Source organism: Plasmodium malariae (genome assembly GCF_900090045.1).
Source record: "Plasmodium malariae genome assembly, chromosome: 11".
NCBI lineage: Eukaryota > Apicomplexa > Aconoidasida > Haemosporida > Plasmodiidae > Plasmodium > Plasmodium malariae.
Window position 1 is genome coordinate 1,711,934 of NC_041785.1, and position 16,711 is coordinate 1,728,644.

Consider the following 16,711-nt stretch of genomic DNA (forward strand, 5'->3'; position numbering starts at 1 on the left):
GTAGCCCTAATTCGTATGATTTTTTTAAAGAGAACAAAAAAATAAAATAAATAAACAGGTACATACGTTAATAAATAAATAAACAAGTGAGTGCACGAATAAAACAAATAATCGAAAAACATAAATTTGTAAATAGACGAATTCCACCAAGGAGTGGGCATATTGAAACATCTCCTTGTGTAGTTATCAAAGTGTTCCATATATATTTTTTTTTTTTTTTTTTTTTTTGTGAACTTTCAATTTGCTCCTTCTATAGAAGACCCCGCTAAGGTCATCTGCCCTACAGTATCTTTATTCAAAATGGCATTCAACAGATAGCATTTGATTAAGCTTAAATCATTGTCTATATTGTTTAAGTTGCTATCTAAAATAATTGGTATCAACTTTTGTGAGAAGGAGTAGCACAATTGATTATTTAAAAAATCAACACTTCTGTTCAATATATAAAATAAAGTTAATTCCTGTTCGTTATTCATTTCTTCACTATACAGAGGAATTATCTTGGAAAGGTACTCCCTTTTTTTGTTTTCATCTTTTTCATTTTTTATTTTCTTATATATGTCATCTTCACAATAACTATCTGTACTGTATTCACTATCTAAATTGTCTAGATCTTCATTGTGTTTGCCATTATTAGGATTATTATATTTGGCATAACTAGTACCACTGCTTATGGTAGTAGGCTTACCACTTAAAATGGGTGCGTCCCTTAAAATATTTTTTCTCAGAACTATCTTCCTAACACCATTATTTACCTCTCTATTTATGTTTACATATGGAGTTATCAAAAAGTTAAAATAATGTTCAAGAAGAAAGAAAGCATTTGAAAAGCATTGTATACTTGAATTCTTTAAAATAAAATACATAAAAGACTCACAATATTTTAAACCACCATGATGAAAAATATTGTAAAGTATTATTTGAAATAGCGTACTATTTACACTACCACCGTTTTTTAAATTATCAAATAATTCATTATTTACTTTTATTAACTTTCTTTTTGAAAAATATACATTCAAATCTGTGTAAAATTTACTCATATCTTCTTTGCAAAGGTATAACTTAATATCCGCATCATACAGCATATCGTCATTTCTTGTATTTGCATCTGAATGTGCATCGCACATGTCGTCCTTATCAGCACGAACACCACTGCTTCCACCATTGCTTCCACCACTGCTGCTAGTACCACTTCCAACATTACCACTACGTTGAACAGCTTTTCCTTCATGGGCGTGTCCTCCCTTGCTACAAGATCTAACTCCTTGCCCTTTTTTTACCCCCTCATCATTTAAAAAAACTTTTTTAATGTCAAATATAAAATGTTGCTTCCTTTCTATTTTGTTAATAATTTTTTCGCATTGCTTATCGGACAATCTTTTATGTTTATAAAAATCAAAATCTGCACAAGTGAAGTAATTACAAAAGTCGACCTTTTCGTTTTTATTCTTATTTTTGTTTTTGCTTTTGTTTTCAATTTCGTACTTATTTGCACTTCCATTTTCGTTTTCATTTTTCCTTTTCGTTTTCGTTAATTTGTGTTCACCCCCTACATAATCCGCATCATGCAAGAAAATAATTTTTGCGCGCCCCTTATCATAATGCCATTCTTTTTTTCTACTACTCATTTTTACATATTTTGTTTTTTCAATTGAATATGGATTTTCATTAAGTAAAAAATCTTCATACATAAACATTCCACCATTCATTAATTTATTATACTTATCTGGTATCTTGTTAATAATGACAAGTTCATCTTCATACACCATTTTTTTTATCTTCGCGTATTTCTCTTGCCATTCTTTAGTTGGATCGACTCTGCTACATGATGTAGTATCCCCAATTTTTTCTTCTTTATCTTTTCCATTTCTATGTTCATAATGTATTTTATTCATCTCATTCGTCAAACCTGAATTGTCATGTGTGTCTTTTGTCTTAACTAATAAATTTTGGCTTTTATGGATCCCTTTTGTGAAAACCGGTATAGTTGAAATTTTTGCACCGTTATCGTAATTATTACCATTGTCATGCATGTAATTTTCCGCACAACTTTTTTTATCATTTTCCTGCTTAACATGCTTCTCCTCATCGACGTCCCTATCAGAGGATAGATTCTCCTCCCCCTTGGCTTTGTTCTTACTCTTAAAAATGGTAAAGATGCTTTGTTTTTTCGCTTGAGTGGATTCAATTTTTTTCACGGACGCTACTTTGCACAAAGGATACTCTTTAACCTCAAATACATTTAACACGTTTGTAGTGATCGGTTGATGCAGTTCAACAATGTCATGACTTAAGTTAGGTAATAGACTTACCTCTTTCATTTCACATTCATTCGTATCCTTTTCATTATTATTAAAAGTAAAGTCCGAAATGTCTTCTAACTTAAATTGATCTAAATACTCTACAACTATTTTTTGATTATCTTGTAAAAGAAAAAAAACATTTGGATCTTTTAAAAATGGAACATTGCCTATTTTACTTTTTCTATATATTTTATCTACGTATTTTGTATACATAAATAATGATAAAAAGAAGGTATCTGATTGTCTTGTATTGATTTTATACCCCTCTTTAATGCATAAAATTTTTAAATCATTTGAATTTTTATTATTTCCGAAATGTTCATTATGTGTATAAATAATGGCCTCACAAGATTCTGATGAAAGAGAGACCAATATTTTCCATTCACTTATATACATACATTTAATAAAATTATTCTTATCAAATTTTTCAAAAAAAAAATCATTTATAGAATAATTAATTCTTCTCATTTCATTATCTTCTATATGTATGTCATAGGTAATACTTGTTATATCGTTCGAATCTTTGTATAAAACGACTATAAACAATTTTTTTTTTTTTTTTTTTTTTTTTCTTATCAGCTTCTAAAATCTTGGCACAAATTATACTACAACTATCGTATGTTATATCAATTTCCTTGTTCAGTGGTCCCAAATCGTAAGAACAACTTTTATTTTCATCTTTCAAAATAAACGTTTCTTTATCCGAATGGGTGAATAGGAATACCCCGTTCTTCTCATCCATGTTATTTATTGGTCCATCCAATTCCTGACATTCGTACAACATCTTATCGTTCAAAAAAAATATTTTTTCTTCTGCGCTTTGAACCAAGAAGAGAAACTTATCTAAGGGCAAACGGGGAAAAATAACGAAACATCACGGAAATGAGGAAAGTCAAAAAAAAAAAAAAAAATTAAGAAAAATGTTAAATACACAAAAAATGCAAAAAATCAACCAAAAGAACGTATATGTAACGCACATCCAATCATTTCATGTGTTTTGGTTACGCGTCTGAATCTGTTTTCTCTCTTCGCGCATAGTTCATATGCTTCATGTAATTTTATTTTAATTCAGATGGGTCCCTTTTCCCCTTTTTATGGGAAGAACATGAACAAATACATACACATATATACGAATATACATACATATATATACCCACATATATATGCACACAGGCTTAGACGTATTCATGTCCATTTTGTCCTACCTATATGCTTCAACCTCTTAATGAGCAGGTCTGTTTTACAGTATAACTTCACTTCATCGGTGGTGTAATCAAACACATAAATGTTTTGCTTATCCGTGTATATAAAGGATAAATAATCTTCTTTATTATTTTCTATTAATAAAACATTTTCCTCAAATGGTAAGGATTTAATATTTATCTTTTCATTCTCATTATCAATTTTGTATAAAAAATCAGAAAGGGAAAATATATGTAAGTTTTTATTAAAATAATATAAACCCTTTTTCTTTACATTACTAATAGCAAAAATGGCATTACATATTTTCTTTTCTATATTGTGGATTTCCCTTTTTTGTTTTTTCTCTTCCTCTAGCATACAAAAGCAAGCCCCATGCTGAAATTTAAAATATTCCGTTTCTTCAATAAACTCAATTTCGTTAATTTCTACCATCCTGCTCTATCTTTTCATTTGATTAGTAGGTTTAGCTGTCACTCCTCATATTAAGAAGCCGCATATTATTTAATCGCATAATATATATATATATATATATGCATATAGTTATACATACGTACATACATATAACTGTGTAAAGGTAATTACCATTTTTTAATTAAAAAAAAAAAAAAAAAAAAAGCATAGATTCGCGGATTAAGCTTTATCTCCTACTTTCACCAAAAGTAATATGACCAAAGTACTAGTAATTTTTTATAACATAATTTTTTTACCATTTTTTAATAAAATAATGAAGATAAAAAGTATACATACAAATATTGCTTAATATATATATATATATATGCATACGTATATTTATTCAATTTATAGTATGAATTATTTTAGTAGTTCATATGAAAACGTTTTTCCTGATTTTTTCAGAAAAAAATTAAAAAAATAAAACTAAACAAGTGTAAATTAAGCAGAACAAGAAGCAAAGTAGGAAAAACTACGCAAACTAAGCAAAACTAAACAGCTAATTAAGCAAACTAGGCAAAACTAAACAGCTAATTAAGCAAACTAGGCAAAACTAAACAGCTAATTAAGCAAACTAGGCAAAACTAAACATCGCTAATTTAGCAAACTAAACAAAACTAAACATAGCTAAATGAGCAAAACTATATAAAACTAAATTAAATTAAACATGAGAAAACAAAAGAGTTGCAAATGCAAATAAAAAAAAAACGCAAGAAAAATATGAACACGTCAGGTATTTCAAAAAAGTAATTTTTTTTAAGTAAAAAGCAAACAAACACACATCAATGCTGCGCATACATATATGCATACATACATATATATATATGTGCAGCATAATTAAAGGAATGACTGCAATTATTAAAAAGGGGAAAAAATGTAAGAAAAAATATGAGAAAAAATATGAGAAAAAATATAAGAAAAAGTAAGGGCTTTCATGTTAAGCAAAAAAATAAAAATGATAACACTGTAAAGGCGCGATGTTGTTTAACCAGTACACACATATATGTATATATATATATATATATATATATATATATATATACACGCATACCCCTATACGTACATGTACATACTTACGTACATATGTATATATCTACTATGCGCATGTTTGTGTTTCCTAGTGGCAATCTCTTATTTCTTCATATGAAATATGTAATTAACGTTTCTCGATGGCAAAAGAAAAAAATTTTGATTACGTTCATAATATTTCAAAAAGTAATGTAATAAATAGCAGGATGATAAACTATCTCTTCTATTTTTACAATTTCTGTTATAAAATTTTGAAAATAAAGTATTATTATCGTCCTTTACTTTGGTTACCATATTTTTTAATGAAAAGTTTAAAGTATTATTTGCATTTTCTTTTTTTATGTCCAATTTTGTTCCATTCGAAAAAAATTTATAATTTTCAAAATAACTAATTTGTTCTCTTTTATAAATATCATCCTTTTTTAATGTAATTAATTCATCTCTTACTTCAAAAGAAACTTTTTCAGCATACTTTTCTCTTTTTCCGTTAATTTCATTCATAAAATAGCAAATGTGTCTTCCTATATCACTTGCCAGCTTGTTCATGTGCGGTCTACAAAGTTGAGGTGTAATAATGTGCATGAGCACGTATGTAAGACATGTTTATATATAAAGTGTATTTTGTATAAAAATATTTCGCTGTGCTTTGTTGCATCCACGCATTTTATTTTTATTTTATACAGAATTTCATAGGTGGATACACACACATACACAAACGCACAAAAGCACAAACGCATAAACGAACGAACGAATATGCCCACCCATGTGTTACATTTCTCTCTTGTAATTTTTGTATAACCCGTTGCACCCGATGATTACGAGGATGTTGCTATTATAAATGAATTCAAATAAATAATGAAAAAAGGAAAAGAAATTATAAATATAGCTTTTAAAGTAAACGGCATAAAATAGAACGACATTCTTCTTTATGGGTAAATCAAAATTATTGCTATATATTAAATTTTTATGTCTTGACATAATTTTTTCATATATGTACTTGCTTTTTGATAAAATGCACAATCCTATGTTAAAAAGTAAATGAATACATGCTAATGAGATGTACATGCAGGAAAATGCATGCATGCGAATGTGCAAATGGAGTATTATTATGAATATATATATACACGTGCACACGTACACTTTTGCATATTTGGAAAAGGCTTATAACGTTACCCATAAAGCTATATCCATAGTCAATTGATATAATACTGTAATTATTTAGGGGGAAATTGTCAATCTCAACTGTATTCTCATTTATGTTTACATTTGAAAGCTTCCAATTGTTTGGTATAGAAATATTATAATTTAGAATGTTAGTACAAATTTTGTTTTTACTTTTTCTTTTTCTATTTTTTGAAACATTTTTTATTATAAATGTTATAAAAGGGTAAAACATGTTGTTTGATTTTCCCTTTTTTTTTCTACAAAATAATAATGTAGATTTATGCAAAATTAGATAAAACAGGGTAAAATAAAAAAACCCTTTGTTCATTTTTTTTTGTTTTCTTTTCTTTAAATTTTTTTTTGTCTTTTTATATCTTTTTTTTTTTTCCCCTTTTGTTATTCATTTTTCTTCTCATTTAGCTGAACAATTCTTGGAACAAATGATAAAACGCTCTTTATATCTGTTATGGGGAAACAAAACATAAAAATGCGTAATCTCTATATAATACGCGCGCTTGAATATGCACTTGTACATGTATTGTACAGGTAAGTGTACATGTAATTGTACAGGTATATGTACATGTAATTGTGCAGATAGTTGTACATGTAATTGTGCAGATAGTTGTACATGTAATTGTGTAGATAGTTGTACATGTAATTGTACAGGTAAGTGTACATGTAATTGTACAGGTATATGTACATGCAATTGTACAGGTATATGTACATGCAATTGTACAGGTATATGTACATGCAATTGTACAGGTATATGTACATGCAATTGTACAGGTAAATCTATATACATATGCTCACAAATGATTCATTCACAAAGACAGCTGTTCAATAAAAATTCAAAAAGTTGTCATTTATCATGTCTTTTTTCCTACTTGTGTTATCTTTTAAATCTTCATAGTTTCTCTTTTTCTGGTTAATACTGATTTTTTTACCTATTTTATATATATCAAAAACATTATAACATAACACGAACAAAAAAAAAAAAAAAAATGTTCATATGAACGAATATAATATTTTGGTAAGTACGCATATGCATTAGGTATACATGTATTTGTGTATGTACGTATGTATTCACGTATGTATGAATATGATAACATGTGTATGTACTACTGTACACTCTTTTTTTTCCTATTTCAAAGTTACCTTGTTCATTTTTTTGTGCTACTTTACAAACTTCTTCCTTATTATTTTGGCTGTTTTTCATTTCTCTCTTTGTATTCATGAGTTGGTATTTAGCTATATTTTACATGTATAAATGTATGCATACATATTTACATAAACATAAGCATATATCTATATAAATTTTATATTCAATATTTTGTTATTTTGGTCCTTTTTAAATAATACATTTATCCTCATACAAATTCGCAAAAACGATACAGTTACTTAAAATTATAATTAGTGTTTTATGATAAAATGTAAAAAAAAAAAAAAAAATTAAAAAAAAAAAAGTAAGCAGAAGCAATAATGTTCAGTTCCGAGAAGAAAAAAAAAGCAAAATGAAAATGAGGATATGAATAAGGATATTAATGAGGATATGAATGATGATATGAATGAGAATATGAATGAGGATATGAATGAGAATATGAATGAGGATATGAATGAGAATATGAATGAGGATATGAATGAGGATAAAAATGAGGATATGAATGAGAATAAAAATGAGGATATGAATGAGAATAAGTGAGAATATTAATCAAAATTAAAATGGGGATATGCATGATATTAAAATACATTTATGTTCATATTTCACATATATTTGTACTTAGATATATACATACATTTACACTTTTGTATTATGAATGTATGTACGTAAAAATTAAATATGAGGAAAAAAGAAGGAAAAAAGGATACGAAGAAAAAAAAGCCATATTACATACGACATTGTGTAAATTTATACATACATTTATGTATGCAGTATATACATAATTTATATCAAAATAGTAAAGGAAGGAATCATTAACAATTGTACAATAATTTTGTTTTGTTTTGTTTTTTGTTTGGTTCAGTTCAGTTCAGCTTTTTTTTTTTTTTTTTTTTTTTTTTCCGTTTGTAAATATGTGGAATGTATTTAACTTCAACAATTTTGATGATAAATTAAAAAACCTAAAAAATGAAAAAGAAATATATACTCATGAAGACTTAAGGTATGAAAACAAAATGAAACAAGAAAAGTCTATACTCAAGTGTGTCATGTAGCTCCCACAGTACTATGTTTTGTGATCAACCGTGTGATATGTCTTTCAGTGTTGTACATATATATGCATATGTGTACGCACCTACTTATACATGTATTCACGTGTTTACCTGTATTTCCCGCTCTTTGTAGATACTACTTTGAAAAATTAGTAAGAATAAACTTAAATAATGTTAACATAAATAATTTCATCGAACTATTAAGGAAAATTACGCAAATAACAATATGGGGGGATAAATATGATGATCAAATTTTTCAGTAATACATAAATAGAAGGAAAAACAAAAACTTAATAATGATAATAGTAACTGTAGTGACAATAGTAGCTGTAGTGACTGTAGTGACTGTAGTGACGACAGTGACTATAGTAACTATAATGATGATAATAATAAAGTGCAAATGCTTTTTTTTTTTTTTTTTTTTTTTTTTCTGAAATCTATTTGTTGCATGGACGATATAAAAAATTAAAACATTGTACGGGTAAATATAAGAGTATATATTTATATATACTTATCTGTTCTTTTATTTTTTCCTTTTTTTTAAGGTACTTTTGTGAAGATAATATTTTCAATCATTTTATTTATTTACTTAGACAAAAAATAAATAAAAATATCAGGATTCAAATATATCAGTCCCTGACCTTGTTAATACAAAACCTGCAGAAGGATATATCATTGTGTAATAATTCAGGAGCGGAGAGAACATAATCATTGCACGGATGAATAAATGCGCATATGCATACAAGTACATAAGTGCAAGTACATACGTGCAAGTACTTACGTGCAAGTACTTACGTGCAAGTACATACGTGCAAGTACATACGTGCAAGTACATACGTGCAAGTACATACGTGCAAGTACATACGTGCAAGTACATACGTGCAAGAACATACGTGCAAGAACATACGTGCAAGAACATACGTGCAAGTACACACATGTATATTTATGCACGTATATCTGTGCGCATATCTACATATGAGAGCGCAAAATAGTGCATCATCAAGCATTATCGTAGGCACACAACAGTACATATGTTCATCCTACCTTTTTACAGACTACATATTTAGTAACAACAAAATAAACAATTTAATTTATACAACGTTCATTTATCAAGATGACGAAATAATGCCCTATTACATTTCAATTATTAAGTCCATCTCGTTTTTTCTTAACTACCACACGTCCAAGTTCTTTTTTAACGAAGTAAAAAACAAGGAAAAGTTTCTCTCCGCGTATTTGCATATATACTCATATGCATGTACATATGAGTATACATAAGTGTACGTGCGCAATGAATTTTAGATTCTCCAAGAGTGTTAATATTTGTGTTAATTTTGTTTTTTTTCCTGTATTTATACTTTTATTTTTGCATTTATTTTTATTTAATTTTTTTTTTTTTTTTTTTTCATGAAGAAGAGTATGAAATTCCCCCTGTACACAGAGTCGCTACGGTTGTACAAATTCAATGATATAATCACAAGGACATACGTAAAAAATATTGTTCTGAACATTTTAAAAAGTATGTCCAGCTATGTGTGCAAATGCATGTACATGTGTGTACGTGTGTGCACATGTATGTATGTATTTATACATGCATGTACATGTTTGTGCATTTTTTTCTTCCTTTACGTTTATACATCTTATATATACATGTGCCTTTTTCGTTTATGGGTCTGTATGCTCTGCGGTTTTGCTGTACTAATAAATGGTAGTCGACATAGATAACAGAGAGTACTTGTTAGCCGATTATTTATCAGTAAAATGTTGATTGAATCCATTTTTCTTCTTACAGTTGAGGATGAGGGGATAGAAAATTTAATTATCTTGCGCTCGTCATTTTTCACTGTGCTAGTTTGCTATTTGAGGAACCATATAATTAAGATGAATAAAATATATGCAAAAATTAAAGAATCTGAAAAATTAAGAAAACAATTTAATATTTATTTAGATGAAATTGATGATGTTTTATATTTTTTTGAAGACATGCTTAATTGTGAAAAGAAAAGAATTAATGATATGCTAGTAGTAAAACTTTTAATTTATTTTTATTTCCCAATTATTGGTTCATTTCATAGTTCTATATATTTCGATGGAATAAATTCTGAATGTGATAAGAATTTGCAAAATTCTGTTAAAAGAGAAGAAGAAATATGTAGAAAAAATAATGCATATGGTGCTCCTAATAAACAAGTAAACTGTAACAGTATTGATTTTGTCTATTTTTCAAATCAGAAGTCTAGTGATTATGAAAAGGAAGCAAGTAATAAGGAGGAGATTATCATTTTAAAGAAGGGTTTGTCATGTGAGCAGGATGAAAATGGGGGGGTAACTTGTATCGAAAGTGGAAATAAAAAAGTTCAGCAAAATAGCACCCACCTTCAGGAAACAAAAGAGTGCAAAAATGATTCCAATTTGGTGGAAGAACAGTATATGGATGAGAACCAGTACGAAGCGGAACCGCTGCATTCGATGCAACTGGAACTACCTCAAGAAGAACTGACTCATGAACGGATAGAGAACCTTGAATACCTAGCGAAACAAGGTGAACAAACAACTGAGCAAGAGACAAGTACAGACGGAAAGGCAAATGAAAATATATGTCCCATTGCTCTAGATAGATTAGAAAGTATTAATTATGATAATAACATCCCCTTTTTAAAATTAGTTCATGATAATTTGAAGAATAACAAAAATTTTGATTTTTGTAAAAGTCTGTCATCAAATGAATCATCGGTTCACTCAAGCATGAGTAATATAGAAATCGGACAGGAATTAAAAAGTGAGGGGGGAATAGTACGTAGCAGTGGGGAACTGCAGAACTTGACGAACACGGGAGGAGAAAAGAAAGAGAATGAAAATATTGTTAAAACACAAAATACGAATAACAAAAAAAAGAACAAAAAAGGTGATAGTGCGTATGAGTTTCTCTATTTTAGAGGAAGAAATAGCTCAAAGAAAGGACAAAGTATAGAAATAGCAAGTGCTCAAGGAAATAAGAAAGATATAATGGGTAATGATAATGCTGATAATGTTGGAAATACATATGATGATATTGATGATGATGACACAATAAATGCTAACAGACAGACAGATACAGTAGTACCAACAGGAGATGCAACGGCAGCAGCAACAGACAGTAACAGTAATAGTAACAGCAATGATACAAGTTTTGTAAAGGAAGATGAAATGAAAATCTCTTATTGCAGGAGGAGGAAAAAAAAAATATACATCCAGCTAAATGCAACGAGTGGAATATTGCACAAAAAAAAAAAAAAAAAGATTAGAAGTAGTACGAACGACAATGATGGTGAGCATAGTAACGCTAATGGGAATGCAAGCGGTAATGCAAGCGGTAATGCAAGCGGTAATGCAAGCGGTAATGCAAGCGGTAATGCAAGCGGTAATGCAAGCGGTAATGCAAGCGGTAATGTAGGTGATAATGCGAGCGATAATGCGAATGATAATACAAACGGAAGTGTGAATTACTCCTTTCTAAGGTATGATAACGAACTTTCGGAGTTAAAAAAATTACTAAACAACAACAATCTATTAGATGAATTGAAGAAGAAGAACAACGACTTGTGCGATTTATGCCACGTGGAAATACCAACTCTACAAAAAAAAGTAACATTAGATAATAATATTAATAGTGATATATATAAATACTTATTTAATTTTAACTGTTTTACTTTAAGCGTGTTAAATCATTACAATGAAAAATTAAGTATAACAAATATTTTTTATAATATATTTAAGGTAAGTTTGTTTTTCCATCCATTATGCTATATTAATTCCTTTAAGAATTTTTCCTTATTATACAATTACCTTATTAACACTACTTTGTCATTATTTATTCTTATTCGTTCGCTTAATATTCTAAAAAATGATAAGATAAATAAAATTGTGTATTCACTTATATTTGATGAATATATTAATGCACACTTTTTACATAAAATATTATCAAACGAGTTGAGAGATCCTTATTTTTACAACTACTTTTTTGACCCACACAAAAAAATGAATATTAACAAAAACCCAAGTGATGATATAGAATTTGAAAATATATACTGCTCCTCCATTGACCACCTATTGCCTCAATATAACAAAGAAGAGGAGAGTGTTTACTTGAGGCTTGTCAATAGCTATTACAATGAAATTGCGTACCAGAGGGGCGAACCTGTTAGTGGAGGGGTAGACGTGAAGGAAGTAAACGTAAAGGAAGTAAACGTAAAGGAAGTAAACGTAAAGGAAGCAGATGTGAAAGGGATAGACTCGAATGGAGTAGGCTCTAATGGGCTAGACCCGAATGGGGTAGACGAAATGGGAGAAGTCCAAAAGGAACAACAGGGGAGCGAAAATGGGGAAGGCAAAATAAATAACCCGTTAGAAAGAAACGATGATAGCTTGAGGAAGTACAACGAGTTAAGCAACCCTATACTGTTAAATTTTTTATTATTGACTAATATGCAAAAAGAAAAAAATATAAAAAAATGTGAAAAAGATAATATAAAAAATAAAATTTCAGATATATATCTCTTATTAAGCATTCAGTTTGTTCATAATTATATTAAGAATTTCGCTGGTGATATAAATAATATAGATATACCATTTTTTAAAGTTTCCGATTATAATTGTGTTTACGTTTTTTGGAGTATTATAAATGTTCATATAAATAATTTATATCTTCGAATTATTACCTTAAAACTGTTAATTAATTTGACCTTGTTATATATCGACAAAATACCTGACAAAAATTCGTGCATTAATTTTTCAACGCCTTTATTAAATTTAATAAAAAAGGTTAGTTAAAAAAAAATCATTGTTGAAAGATTACAGCGAGGAATGTGACTATGTGTATACAGAAGTTTTGGGTGGACGTACGCGCATTTACATACATACATACATACATGCATACGTACATGAACGTATTTATATGTACGCACACAAGTACATATATACATACATACATAAGTACATGCTTACACATGTACACGCTTACCCACTTGCATATGTTCGTTTGCGAGAACTTTTACAGATTAAGAATAAACTGGCAAACAAAATTAAAAATATCATCGGAAAAATGGAATACAAAGTATGCCAGATCTTTTGGGTAATCTTGTACTTCATTAAATTCTGAACTGTTCATGTTTTTTTTGTTTTTTTTTTTTTTTTTTTCTTGTCCCATTTAGATACCTAATAATTTGTGTTCCCCAATTGGATTTTATACTATACTATTTTGTCATATTTCATTTTTATTTTTAATTTCTTTTTCCCTGTTTTTAAATATCATTTCGATAGGAGGAAAGCAAAATATGTGAAAACTGTGCTCAGGAAAAAATTAATATTTGTAGGGATTCCATTTTAACAAATATTGTCAATGATATGGGAGGTATTTTGAGAAAAAAAAAAAAAAAAAGAAAAAAAAGGATTAAGAAAAAGATGAAAAAATGGAGCGTTAATTTAGAAAATTTATGTTTACCATTTTGACGTTAATCTAATTTTCGATGTGCACACTGTGGAGTAGACCCAAATATGTTACGCTATAAATTTTTTTTTTTTTTTTTTTTTTGCAGCCTCAGAAGACAATCACTTTTTATGTTATCCCGTTTCTCAAATTGAAATATACCGGCGAAATGTTCATGTAGGATTTATATTCATAGTCGAAAAAAAAAAAAAAACAAACCGCCTTTTTCCTATTTTTTTTATTTTTAACCCCTACATTGTGTATGCACATAAAATTTTTGTTACACTATCTTGAGTTGTTTTCCCGTACACATTTATATGTTCAATTGTTTATATGTTCAATTGTTTATATGTTCAATTGTTTATATGTTCAATAGTTTATTTGTTCAATTGTTTATATGTTCAATTGTTTGTATGTTCAATTGTTTATATGTTCAATTATTTATTTGTTCAATTATTTATTTGTTCAATTATTTATTTGTTCAATTATTTATTTGTTCAATTATTTATTTGTTCAATTATTTATTTGTTCAATTATTTATTTGTTCAATTATTTATTTGTTCAATTATTTATTTATTTTTTTTTTGCCCTTTTTATAACGCGTTAGGCCTTGTTTGTTCTGGATGGACTGTCAAAGAAGTTGCAGCGAATAATCTCACATAGGAAAAGGTAAAAAAAAAAAAAAAAAAAAAATGTGAAAGAATAAAATGGAATAATAATAAGACAAAGCAGTAAAATTTTTTTTATTTTTGTTTTTTTTCATTTCATGTGTAACATCCTTTCTTTAATTTTTTGTATTTTCAGTGAAGATGTTAGTTCCATCCCGTTTGATTTTAGTTACAGTGACATAACGGCCTTGATTGATATAAAGAACAAGCATACGATTAAATGCTACTTGAAGAATAACAATAAAATTGTAATGCTCGATTTTGCTAACCTGCTCGCTCCTTGTGGGGTTATATATGTTCCCCAGCGTTCGCTCTACATACATACATATATTTGCACACATACATACATATGCATACATGCACACGTCAACACATATGCATGCCAATGTTCCCTTCTCTCTCGCTCACCTATTCCAGTTTAACTGCTACTACATCGAAGACAACTCAAACTTCTTGCTGTGTATCCCTTCGAATAGTCATGCAAATCAAGCCCTTATAATTTTTAGCTACCCGTTAATGTTAATTGATTTGTACATAGACAAAAATGATAACAAGAAATTGATAGTTCATATATACAGTTACAACAATGAAGATAGTAATAGCAGTAACAATAATAGTAACAATAACAGTAATTTTATGGATGATTCAAGTGCTGTTAATTTTAACAATTCAGAAAAAAATTTCAGTAATAGTACCTTTGATAGCAATAATATGAACACGGTCAGGTGCTACAGCTCAAATAATAATGAAAGCGCTTTAGACGAAAATGCAAAAATTCATAAAAACGATTATATACTAAACAAATACAGCTCGACTTATAAGAAGAACAAGACGTAAAAACAAAAAAAAACAAAAAAACAAAAAAAAAAAAAAAAAAAAAAAAAAATTATAAAAAGACTATGGGACATTTGTGTTTGTGGTTTTGCTATTTTTCCAATTCGAAGGCGTTTTACCTTTTTTCCTTACATGTTTGTGGGTGTACATGTATTAAGTGTATATATACGTGTATGTATGAGTACGTATAAATATGTACATATATATCTGCATATATATATCTACATATTTAAATATTTACGTGTACCTGTGTAAATTTTTTTTTTTTTTTTGCAGCATAACCAATGTGAAAAAGGAATGGTGTCATAAGGAGCTAAATTTTATGAAGAACGTTTTAAAATTAAATTTTTATGATACTACAAGATCTTTAATCGTATACGTATGTTTGTCTTTGTCCCTCTTAAATATTTTAGTTTACACATATATGCATATATATATATACATATAAGTACGCATATGTATGCGCATACATGTGCATATTTATACATTACGATAATTTTCTTTCCTTTATGAGCAAATTTGGCATTTTCAAATTTTTTTTTTTTTTTTCTTCTTTTTAGAAAGAGCTAAAGGTCAGCATACAACACATAAATGACATATATAAAAAAAAGCTAGAAGACTATCTTAACACGTTTTGATTCGTGTTTTGTATTTATTTGTTTAAAAAAAAAAAAAAAAGGAAAAAAAAAGTGCATATTTGTTCCTTATATGCTCAATTATCTCTTTTATTTCTTTTTCTAAATAATTTTATTTTACACTCATTGTTCTTCTTGCTTTTTTATTTAAGAAAAGATAAATTCTTGCGTTTTGAAACTAGTGGAAAATTGGATGTTTATGTTTGTTTCTTTTTTTCTTCTTTTTTATTTTTCCCTATGTTTTTTTCGTTGTTTTCATAAATTTTTAAAATTAAAACGTGCCTTATTATAAAACTTTATTTTGTGTGTGCTCAGTTACCATGAAATTAACTTTGTCTTTTTATTTATTTATCAAAAAAATAAAGGAAGTAAATGAGGTAAAAGCTGTAGAGAAGTAAATGAATAACAGTTTAAAATGTAATAAATTACAATCTATGATAAATAAATAGTAACGCGTACTGTACAAATATATGGACCATAGTGAACTATGGATGTGTATAGTACTTCCTCCTTTCATCCTTTTAACTGTATTTAATTTTGTTATATTTTTTTCTTTTTTTATTTTTGCTACTATAACTTTTTGAAAGTACTTCCAATGGATAAATGTAAATGAAGGTATGCATTGTATGTTTTAAAAGTTCTATGGGGGAACACAAAATAAAGTAATACAACATAAAGAAGCGAAATAAAATAAGCACAATATAACGAAAGAAAAGTCGAACGATGGGATAAGTGCGTAAGAGGCAAAAAAAA

General features: G+C 28.1%; 3 protein-coding genes across 3 annotated transcripts; 1 reads left to right on the forward strand and 2 right to left on the reverse strand.

Annotated features, from left to right (window-relative positions):
• Nucleotides 1-236: 236 nt before the first annotated feature.
• On the reverse strand, nt 237-3,938 carry PmUG01_11044400 (conserved Plasmodium protein, unknown function; the record flags this gene model as incomplete). Its single annotated transcript, XM_029006106.1, is given in 3 exon segments — nt 237-2,858; nt 2,872-3,146; nt 3,509-3,938. 3 exon segments carry the CDS (start codon nt 3,936-3,938, stop codon nt 237-239), a joined length of 3,327 nt encoding a protein of 1,108 aa, XP_028862629.1.
• A 1,149-nt stretch (nt 3,939-5,087) lies between these two features.
• On the reverse strand, nt 5,088-6,477 carry PmUG01_11044500 (conserved Plasmodium protein, unknown function; the record flags this gene model as incomplete). The annotated part of the gene is made up of 3 exons (XM_029006107.1): nt 5,088-5,538; nt 5,758-6,007; nt 6,159-6,477. 3 exons carry the CDS (start codon nt 6,475-6,477, stop codon nt 5,088-5,090), a joined length of 1,020 nt encoding a protein of 339 aa, XP_028862630.1.
• Nucleotides 6,478-8,219: 1,742 nt separating this feature from the next.
• On the forward strand, nt 8,220-15,961 carry PmUG01_11044600 (conserved Plasmodium protein, unknown function; the record flags this gene model as incomplete). The annotated part of the gene is made up of 14 exons (XM_029006108.1): nt 8,220-8,308; nt 8,491-8,616; nt 8,903-9,036; nt 9,412-9,560; nt 9,771-9,876; nt 10,150-13,157; nt 13,393-13,467; nt 13,547-13,595; nt 13,931-13,998; nt 14,429-14,490; nt 14,626-14,776; nt 14,907-15,322; nt 15,600-15,702; nt 15,884-15,961. The coding sequence occupies 14 exons, from the start codon at nt 8,220-8,222 to the stop codon at nt 15,959-15,961; spliced, it is 4,614 nt and encodes a 1,537-aa protein (XP_028862631.1).
• Between the last annotated feature and the right edge of the window lie 750 nt (nt 15,962-16,711).